Source organism: Triturus cristatus, chromosome 4_1, assembly GCF_964204655.1.
Source record: "Triturus cristatus chromosome 4_1, aTriCri1.1, whole genome shotgun sequence".
Lineage (NCBI taxonomy): Eukaryota > Metazoa > Chordata > Amphibia > Caudata > Salamandridae > Triturus > Triturus cristatus.
In genome coordinates, this window is record NC_140585.1 from 309890830 (window position 1) to 309906190 (window position 15361).

Sequence of the window (15361 nt, forward strand, 5' to 3'; positions counted from 1 at the left end):
GTAGTGTTTTAGGGTTTAGGGTAGTGTTGTGGTGTTAGTGTAGGGTAGTGTTTTAGGGTTTAGGGTAGCGTCGGGGGGTCGTGCAGGGTAGTGTTTCAGGGTAGGGAGCGGACTGAGGTAGGGGAAGGGTCGTGCTTGGGGTAGTGTTTTAGGATTTAGGGTAGTGTTGTAGTGTTTGTGTAGTGTAGGGTAGTGTTTTAGGGTAGTGCCGGCGAGTCGTGTAGGGTAGTGTTTCAGTGTAGGGACCGGACTGGGGGTAGGGGCAGGATGATGCAGGGGGTAGTGTTTTAGGGTTTAGGGTAGTGTTGTGGTGTTTGTGTAGTGTAGGGTATGGTAGGGTATGGTAGTGTTTGAGGGGTTAGGGTAGTGTTGGGGGTGTCATGCAGGGTAGTGTTTGAGTGTAGGGACTGGACTAGGTGAAGGGGGAGGGTCATGCAGGGGTAGTGTTTTAGGGTTTAGGGTAGTGTTGTGTTGTTTGTGTAGTGAGGGTAGTGTTTTAGGGTTTAGGGTAGTGTTGGGGGTCGTGCAGGGGGGTGTTTGCATGTAGGGACCGGATTGGGGGAAGGAGGAGGGTCGTGCTGGGGGTAATGTTTGAGGGGTTAGGGTAGTGTTGTGGGGTATGTGTTATGTAGGGTAGTGTATATGGATGTAGAAATTAGCGTAGTGTTGGGGGGTTATTTAAAAAGAAATGCCTTGTAAAAGTATGCGGGGTATTGGTATCCATTGAAAAGACATTTTATATGCATTTTAAAGCACTTGCGAAGTAATGGTATGCGTTATATAAAAATGCGTTGCAATGGTACTTGCGAACTAAAAACAACGTTGTAAAAGTATACGTTGTTTTAGTTTGCAAAGTATCGACATATATTCGCACAGGAGCACAACCCTACCTGTATACTAGTGGCACAGCATAGGAGTGCAACCCTCCACCTGTATACTAGTGACACATACGGGAGCACAACATTCCACCTGTATACTAGTGACACAGCGCAGGAGTGCAGCCATCCACCTGTATACAGGTGGCACATCACAGCACAAAAGCACACACCTCTACCTGTATTCTAATAGCATATCACAGGAGAACACCCTCTACCTGTATTCTAGTGAAACATCACTGAAGCACAACCCTCTACCTGTATACTAGGGGCATATTACAGGATCACAACCCTCTGTAGACTAGTGGCACAGGAACGCAATCCTCACCTGTATACTGGTGACACATAGAGAAGTACAACTCTCTACCTGTATACTAATGGAAAGGCACAGGAGCACAACCCTCTATCCATATACTAGTGGCACAGCATAGGAGAGCAACCCTCCACCTGTATATAAGTGACACTGCACAGGAGCACAACCCTCCACCTGTATATAAGTGACACTGCACAGGAGCACAACCCTCCATCTGTATACTAGTGGCACATCACAGAAGAACAACTCTCTACCTGTATAGTAGTGACACAGCACAGGAGTGCAGCCCTCTACCTCTATACTAGTAGCACAGCATAGGAGTGCAACCCTCTACCTGTATATAAGTGACACAGCACAGGAGCACAACCCTGTACCTTCAAACTGGTAACACTGCACAGGAGCACAGCCCTCTACCTGTATGCTAGTGACACATCACAGGAGCACAACCCTTTACCTTCAAACTAGTGACACTGCACAGGAGCACAACCCTCTACAGGCATACTAGTGGCACATCACAGAAGAACAACCCTCTACCTGCATGGTAGTGACAGCGCAGGAGGTCAGCCATCCACCTGTATTCTAGTCACAGCGCTCTACCCTCAACTACGCACAACGGGAAACGCCTTTACATCGCGGTGATTACACCACGATGCCATTACAACGCGGTCGTTATAACGACCACGTTGTTACCACGCAATGTCATTACTACGCAAGTCATTACATCGACTTGCAGTAGATGGCGCTTCAACATTAGGAATAGTATAGTTTACCATTCCAACACCTTTCCTACTGTTGCGTAGGCTGGAGTTGGAATAGTAAATTATAAATTTCTAATGTCAGCGCGACACCTAAATCCATGTAATGACTTGCGTACTAATGGCATTGCGTGTTAACAATGCGGTTATTGTAACGACCTCGTTGTAATGCCACAAGATGTAATGACTTGCGTAGTAATGAGTCATATTCACGCACAACCCTCTACTTGTGTGCTAGTGACACAGCAGAAGAGCGCAACCTGTTATCTTTATACCAGGGACACATACAGGAACTTAGTCCTCTACCTGTATAGTAGTGATGCAGAAAAGGAGCACAGCCCTCTAACTGTATACTAGTGACACACAAGAGCACAACCCTCCACCTGTATACTAGTGACATATACAGGGGCACAACCCTCTACCTGTATACTAGTGACACATACAGGAGCACAACCCTCTACCTGTATACTAGTGACACACAAGAGCACAACCCTCTACCTGTCTACTAGAGACACATCACAAGAGCACAACCCTCTACCTGTATACTAGTGGCACATACAGGAGCACAACCCTCCACCTGTATACTAGTGACACAGCAAAGACGCACAACCCTCTACCTGTACACTAGTGACACACCACAGGAGCGCATCCCTCTACCTGTATACTAGTGACAGCACAGGAGCACAACCCTCTACCTGTATACTAGTGACATACAAGAGCAGAGCCCTCTACCTGTATACTAGTGACAGCACTGAAGCACAATGCTCTGCAGGTGTGGCGCCTCCATTGGAGTGGAGGAGTTGTCCCCTTATAAGTACCCCCAAAGCCCCAGAGATGAAAAACTAAATGGTAATTCATTACCATTTTATTTTTCACTGTCCCGTCCTAAACTGAGCATCAGGACGGTTCACGGCCTGCTGAGTGACAGCTGGGGGTAGTGGTGAGGAGAGGGCTGCCTTAGCACCGTTCAAAGTGCACATGTCCCTTTTGCCGGCCATCTTGAGATGGCCAGCCACACATGCGCAATTTAAACCTCTCAACCCAGCTGTCTTAAGACAGCTAGTTTGAGAGCAAGTGCAGGTATACAGTGCCCTCGGGAGCGCCGGGAGAGGCGGCTCCCACCAATCAGGGCACTGCTCACATGCTGGTTAACAGTACTTGAGCAGGCCATGATTGGTCGAGGGAGTTTGCTGGGGTCTGCACTGCAGTCCCAGCAGAAGAGGTGAGAGTGAGGAGGGCATCGTCAGACATGATCCATTAAGTGTTTTTCTTTTATCTTTATTTTTTTATTTGTTTGCCCGCCCCCCTCCCCTCAGTAGATGCCAGCCTCCACTGTCTACCTTTATACTAGTGGCACACCACAGGAGCGCACCCCTTTAACTTTGTACTAGTGACACTGCTCAGGAGCACAACTGTCTACCTCTATACTAGTGAAACAGCACAGGAGCACAACCCTCTGCCAGTATACTAGTGACACAGCACGGAAGCATAAACCTCTACGAGCACAAACCCCTACCTATATACTAGTGACATATGCAGGAGCTCAACCCTCTACTTGCACGATCGTGACGTGACATAGGAGCACAACCATCTACCTCTATACTAGTGAAGCAGTACAGGAGCACAACCCTCTGCCTCTATACTAGTGGCACAGCACGGGAGCACAAACCTCTACGAGCACAAACCTGTATACTAGTGACATATACAGGAGCTCAACCCTCTACCTGTATATTAGTGACACAGCACAAGAGAACAATTCTCTACCTGTATACTAGTGACACACCACAGGAGCACAAACCTCTCCCAAAATACTAGTGACAGCATACAGGAGCACACCCCTTTAACTGTATACTAGTGACACTGCTCAGGAGCACAACTGTCTACCTCTATACTAGTGAAGCAGCACAGGAGCACAACCCTTTACCTAACTGCTAGTGACAGCATACAGGAGTACAACCGTCTACCTGTATATTAGTGACACAGCACAGGATTACACTTCTCTCCTCGTATAATAGTGACACAGCTGAGGAGCAGAACCCTCTACCCATATACTAGTGACAAATTGCAGGAGTACAACCCTCTGACTGTAAACTAGTGACAGCACAGGAGAAAACCCTTCTACCGCTATACTAGAGACACAGCACAAAAGCACAGTCCTCTACCTGTATACTAGTGACACACAGAAGCACAACCCTCTACCTGTTTACTATTGACACATCACAGGAGCACAACCCACAACCTGAATACAAGTGGCAAAGCACAGGAGCACAACCCTTCTCCTCGATATTTGGGACACATCACATGAGCTCAACTGTCTACCAGTCTAGTGACACAGCACAGGAACACAACCCTCTACCAGAAGGGACACAGCACAAACGCACACACCTCTACTTGTATGCTAGTGATACATACAGGAGCACAACCTCCCATCTGTATCCTAGTGACACAGCACAGGAGCACAACCCTCTACCAGTATACTAGTGACACAGCACAGCAGCACAAACCTCCATCTGTATACAAGTGATACATGGGAGGAGCACAACCCCCCACCTGTATACTAGTGGCACAGCACAAGAGCACAACCCTCTACCTGTATACAAGTGATACATAAGAGGAGTACAACCCTCCACCTGTATACTAGTGACACGGCACACGAACTCAACCCTCCACCTGTATACTACTGACACATACGGGAGTACCCTTATAGTAGCGATACAGAAGAGGAGCACAACCCTCTACCGGCATACTAGTGAGACATTACAGCAGCACAACCCTCTAACTGTATACTAGTGACAGCACAGGAAAACAACCTCCTACCTCTATACTACTGACACAGCACAGAAACACGATCCTCTACCTGCATATTAATGACATATATAGGAGCACAACCGTCCACCTGTATACTAGTGACATATACAGGAGCGCCACCCTCTGCCTGTATACAACTGGCACACCATAGGAGCACAACCCTCTGCCTGTATGTTATTGACACATCACAGGAGTGCAACCCTCTGCCTGTATACTAGTGACACAGCACAAGAGCACAACCCTTTACCTGTATACTAGTGAGACATGAGAGGAGCACAACCCTGAACCTGTATACTAGTGGCACAGCACAAGATATACTAGTGAGACATCACAGGAGCACAGTACTCTATCAATCAATCAATCAATCAAGGAAATTTATAGAGCGCACTACCTACCCGTAGGGTCTCGAGGCGCTTGGGGGGGGGGGGTGCCGCTACTGCTCGAACAGCCAGGTCTTGAGCTTCTTCCTGAAGGAGAGGTGGTCTTGGGTCAGGCGCAGGTCGGCCGGGAGGGAGTTCCAGGTCTTGGCGGCCAGGTAGGAGAAGGACCTTCCTCCAGCAGTGGTTCTGCGGATGCGTGGGACGGTGGCGAGGGCGTGGCTGGCGGATCGGAGGTGGCGTCTGGGAGCGTAGAAGTTGATTCGGTTGTTGAGGTAGCTCGGGCCTTGGTCGTGGAGAGCTTTGTGTGCGTGGGTAAGGAGGCGGAAGGTGATTCTCTTGTTGATCGGGAGCCAGTGCAGGTCTCTAAGGTGTCCGGAGATGTGGCTGTGACGTGGGATGTCGAGGATGAGTCTGGCTGAGGCGTTCTGGATGCGCTGGAGTCTCTTCTGGATCTTGGCGGTGGTTCCGGCGTAGAGTGCGTTGCCGTAGTCCAGTCGGCTGGTGACGAGGGCCTGGGTGACGGTCTTCCTGGTCTCCGTGGGGATCCACCAGAAGATCTTCCGAAGCATGCGCAGGATGTTGAAGCACGATGAGGAGACGGCGTTGACTTGCCTGGTCATGGAGAGGGAGGAGTCCAGGATGAAACCCAGGTTGCGTGCGTGGTCTGTCGGTTTGGGTGCGGTGCCCAGGGCGGGGGGCCACCAGGAGTCGTCCCAGGCGGAGGGCGTGGAGCCCAGGATGAGGACCTCCGTCTTATCTGAGTTCAGCTTCAGGCGGCTCGTCGTCATCCACTCGGCTACCTCTCTCATCCCTTTGTGCAGGTTGGCTCTGGCGGCGGCGGGGTCGTCGTTGGTCAGGGAGAGGATCAGCTGGGTGTCGTCGGCGTAGGAGATTATGTTGAGGTTGTGTTGGCGTGCGATGGCCGCGAGAGGGCTCATGTAGACGTTGAAGAGAGTCGGGCTCAGTGAGGATCCCTGAGGGACGCCGCAGATGACTTCGGTGGCCTCTGACTTGTACGGTGGTAGGCGGACTCTTTGTGTTCTTCCGTTGAGAAAGGAGACGATCCATTCCAGCGCCTTCTCCTGGATTCCGACGTTGCTGAGGCGCTGTACTAGGGTGCGGTGGCAGACCGTGTCGAAAGCCGCGGAGAGGTCTAGGAGGATGAGGGCCGCTGTTTCCCCGTTGTCCATCAGGGCTCGGATGTCGTCAGTGGCGGCGATGAGGGCGGTCTCGGTGCTGTGGTTGGCACGGAATCCGGACTGTGATGGGTCGAGGGATCCATTCGTCTCGAGGAAGGCGGCCAGCTGTTTGTTGACGGTTTTCTCGATGACTTTGGCTGGAAACGGTAGTAGAGAGATGGGGCGGTAGTTCTTGAGTTCGGTGGGGTCTGCTGTGGGTTTCTTGAGTAGAGCGCTTTGTTCGGCGTGCTTCCAGCTCTCGGGGAAGGTGGCGGTGTCGAATGAGGTGTTGATGATGTCCCGCAGGTGGGGAGCGATGACAGCGTCGGCTTTGTTGAAGACGTGGTGAGGGCAGGGGTCGGTCGGAGATCCGGAGTGGACGGAGTTCATTGTGTGGACGGTGTCTTCGGTGTTGACCGGGGTCCAGGCGCGGAGGATGGTGGTGGGTGGCGTTGCTGCGGTCGTGGCGTGGGTCGGATGGGTGCTGAAGCTGTTGTGTATGTCCGCGATCTTGTTGTGGAAGTAGGAGGCGAGGGAGTTGCAGAGGTCTTGCGAAGGGGTGATGTCGTTGCTTCCGGCGTTGGGGTTGGAGAGCTCTTTCACGATGTTGAAGAGTTCCTTGCAGTTGTGAGCGTTGTTGTCCAGTCGGTTCTTGAAAGCCGTCTTCTTGGCGATGCGGATCAGTTGGTGGTGTTTCCGGGTGGCAAGCCTGAGGGTGGTCCTGTTGTCCGGCGTGGGTTCCCTTCTCCAGGCTTTCTCGAGGGCGCGGCAGTACTTCTTGGAGCTCTTGAGTTCGTCGGTGAACCAAGGGGCTCTCTTGCTGCCGGGTCTGCTGGGCGGGGTCCTCAGTGGGGCGAGTTCGTCCACGCAGTCGCTGATCCACTTCTTGAGGTTGTCGGCGGCCTGGCTGGGGTTCGCTGAGCTGGCCAGAGGGTGCTGGCTCAGGGAGGCGGCGAGCTGGTCGGCTGTGATCTTGTTCCAGCTTCTTTGGGCAGCCTGTTGCTGGTGGTGGTGGATCGTCGTTCTTCTGAAGGTGAAGTGGATGCATTTGTGATCCGTCCAGTGAAGTTCTGTGGCGTGGCTGAAGGCGATGTCTTTGCTGGATGAGAAGATGGCGTCGAGTGTGTGTCCGGCGAGGTGGGTGGGGGTGGACACCAGCTGCTTGAGTCCAAGGTTGGCGAGGTTGTCGAGCAGGGTGCTGGTGTTGCAGTCGTTGTTGTTCTCCAGGTGGAAGTTGAAGTCCCCCAGGAGGATGTAGTCGGCGGAGGGGAGGGCGTGCGGGCTGACGAAGTCGGCGATGTCCTCGCTGAATTGAGTGCGTGGTCCCGGAGGTCGGTAGATCAGGGTGCCTCTGAGGGTGGTCTTCGGGTCGGTGTGGATCTGGAAGTGCAGGTGTTCGGCGGAGGGTGGGGAGTTGTCGGTGCTGGTCGTGATGCGGATGGTGTTCTTGTGGATGATGGCGATGCCTCCTCCCACCTGGTTGGCGTTGCGATCCTTCCGGGTGATCTTGTATCCTTCTGGGATGGCGATGGCGATGTCGGGCGTTGATGAGGCGTTCATCCAGGTCTCCGTGATGAAGGCGACGTCGGGGGCTGTGGTGTCGATGAGGTTCCAGAGTTCGATGGCGTGTCTGTGGACGGAGCGGGTGTTGAGCAGGATGCACTTGAGGTGGTTGCTGCTGGTGTTCGGCATGGTAGGTGCTGGTGTCGGGCAGGTCCGGATGCAGGTGAACTTGCAGGCGTGGCAGCTGAAGGGCCCGTGGGTGTGCTTCGGAGTAGCTCGGTAGCATCCCTGGGTTCCGCCGGTGTTGAGTGCGATGAGGGTGGCGGCGTTGTACGTCAGGCGGGTCGGTCGGGGTCCTCGGGGGCCAGGGGTCCTGGCACTGGGCGCGGTCCAGGCGCAGACGGGCGTAGACGGGCTTGCCTTTGGCGCGCCTTCGGCGCACAATCGGCGCGCCCGCTGCGCGTGATCGCTGCGCGTTCGCACGGTCGCCATATATGGCGAAGTGCGCGGGTGGGCGGGGCAGCTGGGAGGCGGGAGCGGGGAGGGATACAGAAGGCAAAAAGGGGCGGGGCTTAGCGGCGGTGGCGGGAAGCGGGGAGGGAACAGAGGGACGGAATATGACAAAGCTGGCACTTAAGGAAAAAGACGAAACACACAGAAAAATGCAAACAGAACAAAATATGGTAGACAGACGACAGCAGGGCACAGGAGCAACCACGGACCTCGGGCTCGAGGGAGGGGGCGTGGTCAGGCGGCAGCAGCCGGGCAGCGAGGCGCAAGCGGAAGGGGCACACGCAGCAGCTGGTGGCCGTGCGGCGCGGGGGTGTCCCACAAGTAGGTCACACTCACCTGCGTCGCACGGTCGCCATATATGGCCAAGTGCGCGGGTGGGCGGGGCAGCTGGGAGGCGGGAGCGGGGAGGGATACAGAAGGCAAAAAGGGGCGGGGCTTAGCGGCGGTGGCGGGAAGCGGGGAGCGGGGAGGGAACAGAGGGACGGAATATGACAAAGCTGGCACTTAAGGAAAAAGACGAAACACACAGAAAAATGCAAACAGAACAAAATATGGTAGACAGACGACAGCAGGGCACAGGAGCAACCACGGACCTCGGGCTCGAGGGAGGGGGCGTGGTCAGGCGGCAGCAGCCGGGCAGCGAGGCACAAGCGGAAGGGGCACACGCAGCAGCTGGTGGCCGTGCGGCGCGGGGGTGTCCCACAAGTACTCTACCTCTATACTAGTGAGACATACAAGACTACAACCTTCTACCTGTATACTAGTGACACATACGGGAGCACAACCCTCCACCTGTATACTATGAAATGAAATTAATTTAAAATGGGTACTTATAAAGTGCAGGGCTACTCCACAGAGTGTCCCGGCGCTAAGGACCACCAACAAACAGGCACTCGAGCCCAGGCCCAAGCCGCCTCAGAGGAGTTATTGCTGGAACAGCCAAGTTTTTAGCTGTCTCCTAAAGCTGAGCAGGTCCTGGACCTGCCCGAGAAAAAGAGGCTGACCATTCCATAGTCGGGCAGCCAGTACTTGGAAGGAGCGACTGCCTACCCGGGAATGGGTAAATTTAGGGATGAGAATCAAGAACTGCCTTGAGGATCTCAAGATGCGTTGCGGCTCGTAATGCGGCTCGTAATGCTGGACTCATCTCCTAAGATATACAGCACCAGTGCCATGAAAGGCCCGAAAAACCAAGACCAGCGCCTTAAACTGGATCCTCTTCCATACCGGCAGCCAGTGCAAGGCCTTCAGGTGGATCGTCATGCGTGCTCTGGGCTCCACCATGAGGATGGCTCTAGCTGGAGCATTCTGGACCACCTGCAAACGGTTCAGAAGATACTCAGGGAGGCCCAGATACCAAATATTGACGTAATCCAACATGGATGTAATTAAGGCTTGCACTACAGTTTTCCGGTATTCGACCGGTAACAGCGGAAGGACGTTTTTTAGCATTTTTAACCTGCCGAAACACGTACCGGCAACAGTTTGAATTTGGGCCTTCATCGTTAGAGTGGCTTCCAGCTTGACCCCCATATTCTTCACTGTACTGACCGGAGCAGTGGGAGGTGACATGTCACAGGGCCACAATTGGTGCTATGATTCGCTTTGTGGGTAACCAAAAAAGATGATCTCTGACTTTTCAGGGTTACACTTTAATTGATTACACTGTATCCAAGAAAAATCCTCCATCAGACAAATTTTAATCTAGTTGCCTCTAAAATTGGAACAGCACAAGAGCACAACCCTCTACCTGTATACTAGTGAGACTTGTGAGGAGCACAACCCTCCACCTGTATACTAGTGGCACAGCACAAGATATACTAGTGAGACATCACAGGAGCACAGCACTCTACCACTATACTAGTGACACATACAAGACCACAACCTTCTACCTGTATACTAGTGACACATACAGGAGCACAACCCTCCACCTGTATACTAGTGGCACATACTGGAGCACAATCCTCCACCTGTATACTAGTGGCACAGCACAAGATATACTAGTGTGACATCACAGGAGCACAGCCCTCTACCTGTTTATTAGTGACCCATAACTCTCTAACTGAATGGTAGTGACACATCACAGGAGCACAACCCTCTACCTGAATAGTAGTGACACATAAGAGGAGCGCAACTCTCCAACTCTATCATTAGTGGCACAGCACATCAACACAACCCTCCACCTGTATAATAGTGACACACCACAGTAGTGCAATCTTCCACCCGTATACTTGTGACACATTACAGAGCCGCAACCCTCTGCCTTTTCTTTTAAATTCTTCAAATTTCATAGTGCGTGTTATCTTTGACTTCAAGCCCTGAACTGCAGAATAAAGGATCGTGCAACTGTCCATGTAATGGAGAGAAAAAACTTGCCTCCCTTATTAAGCAGCTGGCTCTCTTTGGAGACCCCGTATAATACTAAGCTTGCTTCTGGGAATATTTTGTGTAAAGTCTGACATACCTCAAATAATTACAGCAAAAAATCTTCTAATTTCGAGCACGTAAAAAATGTGTGGAGCCAATCTTCTGTCCCTTCCTGATGACAGCGGAAACAGTTATCGGGGGCCAATGGGCATATTTTATGAAGAGTTACTGGAGTATGATATGCCATCCAACGAGATAAGAACGACTTTCTTTTAAAATTTGCAGCTCGTAAAGATGTATGCCCTATCTCTGAGATAGCATACTAATCCCTTTCGGATAAATTGCTTTGTGTTCTTTTGAGAACCCTGGACAGGAATCAAGCAATTTATTTTTTCTGGGACTGGTTCCTATACCAGTTTCCTATTCCTGCCAATTTGCTTTTACAAAGTGCACAGCTTATAGGGTGCATACCTTGGCTGCCCCCAAAAGTATTTGCAACCAAGAAGTGGACTATCCATCCAAAACTTGAAAAGAACCGGTTACACTGTCCCCTGCATCTCGAAAGAAGCTCCTCCCAAGAGATACATTTACCCCGTAAAGGAAAATCTCCACATTTTTAAAAACCTATTGAATTTCAAAACTTTATCTCCCTATCTGATAGCGATAACCCTAAAAACCTGCTCTTATGGAGGTGCAAAAATGAAGTATCAAAAATGGCCTGATAAAATTTACTAAGAGCGCACAATTGTCCTCTGAGCCCCTGAAGAAGCTTGTATCTAGTCTTTTTGGGTAGTTTCACTGTTTTAATAAAAGCTAGTAGACTTATTTCAGATTCCTGCACCATTCTGGTTAAAAAAACAATCATCAAATCTCCCTGCTCCCATTCAAAACCCTCGCCAACGTGTTAATTAAGGCTGCTTGGTAATAACTCTGCATGTGAGGGTGTGCTAATCCACCATGTGTTTGTTTTTTAATTGTAAAACACCAGATAAAACTCCTTATCAATGCATCTAGCTCCTGAAAAAAACTATTAGGGATTTTTATTGGTATATTAGAAAAAAAGAAATATTCATAATGGTAGGGCCGACATTTAAATCATGGCAGCGCGTCCAATTATGGTTAAGGGAAGCAGACACCATCTTTCCATAAGCCCTTTGATTTTGCTAAGCATTGCGCAGTGTGACATACCTCACCTAATAACACACAGCCTCCGAAGCTGCAATGTGGCATACCTCACCTGATAACACATAGGCTTCTGCTCTAAGCCACAGAGTGACATACCTCATGAAAACACACAGGCTCCTGCCCTAAGCTGCAGTGGGACATACCTCACCTGATAACACACATGCTCCTGCTCTAGGCCACATTGTGACATACCTCACCTGATAACACGCAGGGTCCTGCTCTGGTCCTGCTCTAGGTCACAGTGTGACTTACCTCACCTAATAACACACAGCCTCCACAGCTGCAATGTGGCATACCTCACCTGATAACACACAGGCTCCTGCTCTAAGCCACAGTGTGACGTACCTCACCTGATAACTCACAGCCTCTTATCTTAGGATAGGACAAGATTCCTAACCAAACTCCTCACCCATCTTCTATAGGAATTGCTAAATTACCTGCAGACATCAGTGCAGTAACATTCATTTATCTGGTAGTTCTCCATTCAATGACAGAATACACATAAGTTTTTTATGATTCTGAACGTGAAATAACCACATCAGTGATTCCCCCTCACTCTGAATGAGAGCCATAGTAGGGCACACCCTCTGCGTCTCCTTCTGAGCGAACATTTCAAGTGTCCTGGCAGGACAGGGGCAGCCTGCACACCACGTACATCCTCTCTTTAATCCCAGGGGCTCAAACTTCCCGCCCCCCCCTCATTTACATTCTATAGTGCCAGTCATATCCACTCACACTTGACCTCAGCCAGAATCCACTCAGCCTGTCTCTGGGACTTTGACTTTCTCTGCCTGTGGTGGCTTAGCTTCCTTGCACTTTCTTCATGGATCTAACTTCGCTGCAGCCTCACAAATTCTGACCTCCCCACAGTTTGTGAGGTGTCTGAGGAAAGGGGTGGGCAGAAGTGGGAGAAGGACAGAAGACGGTAAAAGGGAAGGTAGTAAGAGGCTGCAGTTCAGAAATTGGGAGAAGCACGCTAGTGTTCTGAATTTTGAAAATAGCTACCAACCCCTCCGCCCTCCCCCTGAACTCCCACTCTAGGGACAGCTTTTAGGAAGCTTTTTAATATCTAACCAGCTTTTGTGCCTTTGCTTATGACAGGACAAGTTAACAACTGAGAAGAATAAAATTGAATCTGGGTTTGAAAAACTGCGGCAACTCCTGAAAGAACATGAGCAAACACTTTGTGAAAAACTGGAGGAGATGGAGAAGAAAATCACCATAGTAGAAAATGCAAATATCACCAAACTGTCCAATCAAATCACCTCTCTCAATGCCCTGATAACAGCAATAGAAAAGAAGTGTGAGGCGCCAGCGTGGGAACTCCTGAAGGTGAGATATCAATCAATCAATCAACTTGAATTTGTGCAGCACGGTTAATCACCTGTGAGGGTATCCAGGCACTGGGATCTTGCTGGGATCAGTTGAAAAGCCAGGTCTCGATTCCTTTTCTGAAATCAGTGAGAGAGGATGATGTTCGGAGGTGCAGGGGGAGGTCGTTCCAGGACTTTGCAGTGACGTAGGAGAAGGAACATTCTCCACTGTTGCTTCGGCGGATGTGGAGAGTGTGAGCGAGGGTGAGGCAGGTGAAGGGAAGGTGTCTGGAGGGTTGGTGGAAGTTCAGGCGTTGGTTGATGTATGCTGGTCCTTGGTCGTAGATGACCTTATAGGCGTCAGTCAACATCTTGAATTGGCATCTTTTCTGGATGGGGAGCCAGTGGAGGTTCCTGAGGTGGGGGGTGATATGGTTCCTCCCGGAGAGGTCCAGGATGAGTCTGGCAGGTGAGTTCTGTATCATCTGGAGTGTCTTCAGGAGTTGGATAATGAGTCCTGCGTAGAACGCGTTGTCGTAGCCCAGCCAGCTGGTTACTTGAAGTTGAGTGGCAGCTTACCTGGTGTTGATGGGGAGCCATCTGAAGATCTTTTGGAGCATGTGGAGGGTGAGGAATCAGACGGAGGAGACTGCATTGATCTGGTCTTTCATGGTGAGGTTGCTGTCCAGGATGATGCCGAGGTTGCATGTGTGGTCTGTCGGTGTGGGTGTGCATCTAAGTTAGGAGGGCCATCAGTAGTCGTTGTACAGGGAGGTGTTATTCCCAGAATATCAGCACTTCCCTCTTATCCATGTTGAGGTTCAGGCAGTTGGTCTTCATCCAGTCGGTGACGCTCGTGATGCAGTTGTGGAAGTTGGCCCAGGTGGTGGAAGGGTTTTCTGTGAGCAAGAGGATGAGCTGAGCATCGTCTGTGTAGGATATGAAGTTGAGGCCGTGGGTTCTGACGATGTCGGACAAAGGCGTCATGTACGTGTTGAACAGCGTGGGGCTGATTGAGCAGCCTTGAAGGACGCCGCAGATTATGCTCTTGGCTTCCGAAGCGGAGGGTGGTTGGCAGATCTTTTGGGTTCATCATGTGAGGAAGGATGTGATCCATTTGAGGGCGTCTCCCTGGATCCGGATGTGGCAGATTCTTTTGATGAGGGTGTGGTGAGATACAGTGTCGAACGCTGCTGAGAGGTCGAGAGGGATCACGGCCGCTGTCTCCCCAAGGTTGAGGAGGGACCTACTGTCATCGGTGGTGGTGATCAGGGCAGTCTTGGTTCTGTGGTTGGCGTGCAAGCCAGTTTGGGAGGTGTCCAGCAGATTGTTGCTCTCCAGGTGCTCGTGAGTTGGTGATTGATCGCCTTCTCAAGGACTTTGGCTGGGAAGGGGAGCAGAGAGATGGGGTGGTAGTTCTTGAGTTTGCTGGGGTCGGCGGAGGGTATCTCGAGGAGCGGTCTGACCTCTGCATGTTTCAATTGATCAGTAAAGGTGGCTGTGTTGATGAATGCGTTGAGAATAGAGCTGGTGGGGACAGGGGTCCTGGATGGAGTTCATGATGGCTGTGGTGCTCTTTGTGGTGAGCAGTTTCCATGAGGTGAGCGGATGGTTGGGTGTGGCATCAGTTGACATGAGGAGGCTGTAGAGGTCGTTGTTAATGCAACACACCAGGCAATTCCAATGAAAGCAATTAACATGGAAATGAAAGAGCATATTGTGAAAAATCTTGGAGAATTGAAAAAAAACAAATTCCTCCTTTTCTAAGAAGTTTGAAAATATTCCTGTTGTAAAGCAGTTACTTTTTTCCTGAGACAGATGGCAACTTACGTTTGCGTTCACCGATTTTTTGAAAAGGTGTACAGCTATATAACTAGGCATTTGGAATAGGTAATGACAAGCTCACTGTTTTTTTTGCAGCCCCAGATAAAGATTGCCACAGAAAATGATTTAGTTTGAAGAAGAGTGATAATTTTATATCACAGGTAACCCTGGGCCATATTACAGAGTATGTGGCATGAAAGTCCGCTAATTGCTGCCAGGCAGCACCAGAAATTTGATTTATAACTGGATTATCATGAAACTGTGAACGGCAACCAAATTCCTCACCAATTTGGCTTAGGGTGGGATTAGAGGTTAAAGCCTCCTTATTGTGGTCATACGCTGTCACT

The 15361-nt window shown here is 50.7% G+C and overlaps 1 protein-coding gene across 2 annotated transcripts in view; it reads left to right on the forward strand.

Annotated features, from left to right (window-relative positions):
* LOC146854841 (E3 ubiquitin-protein ligase TRIM39-like) overlaps positions 1–15361 on the forward strand; it is a 259000-nt gene that overhangs the window by 55211 nt on the left and 188428 nt on the right. For both annotated transcript variants that reach the window (XM_085652216.1, XM_085652215.1), the window contains exon 3: positions 12979–13209. In XM_085652216.1, coding sequence (XP_085508342.1) covers positions 12979–13209 — 231 coding nt within the window. The remainder of the gene's footprint in view (positions 1–12978; positions 13210–15361) is intronic.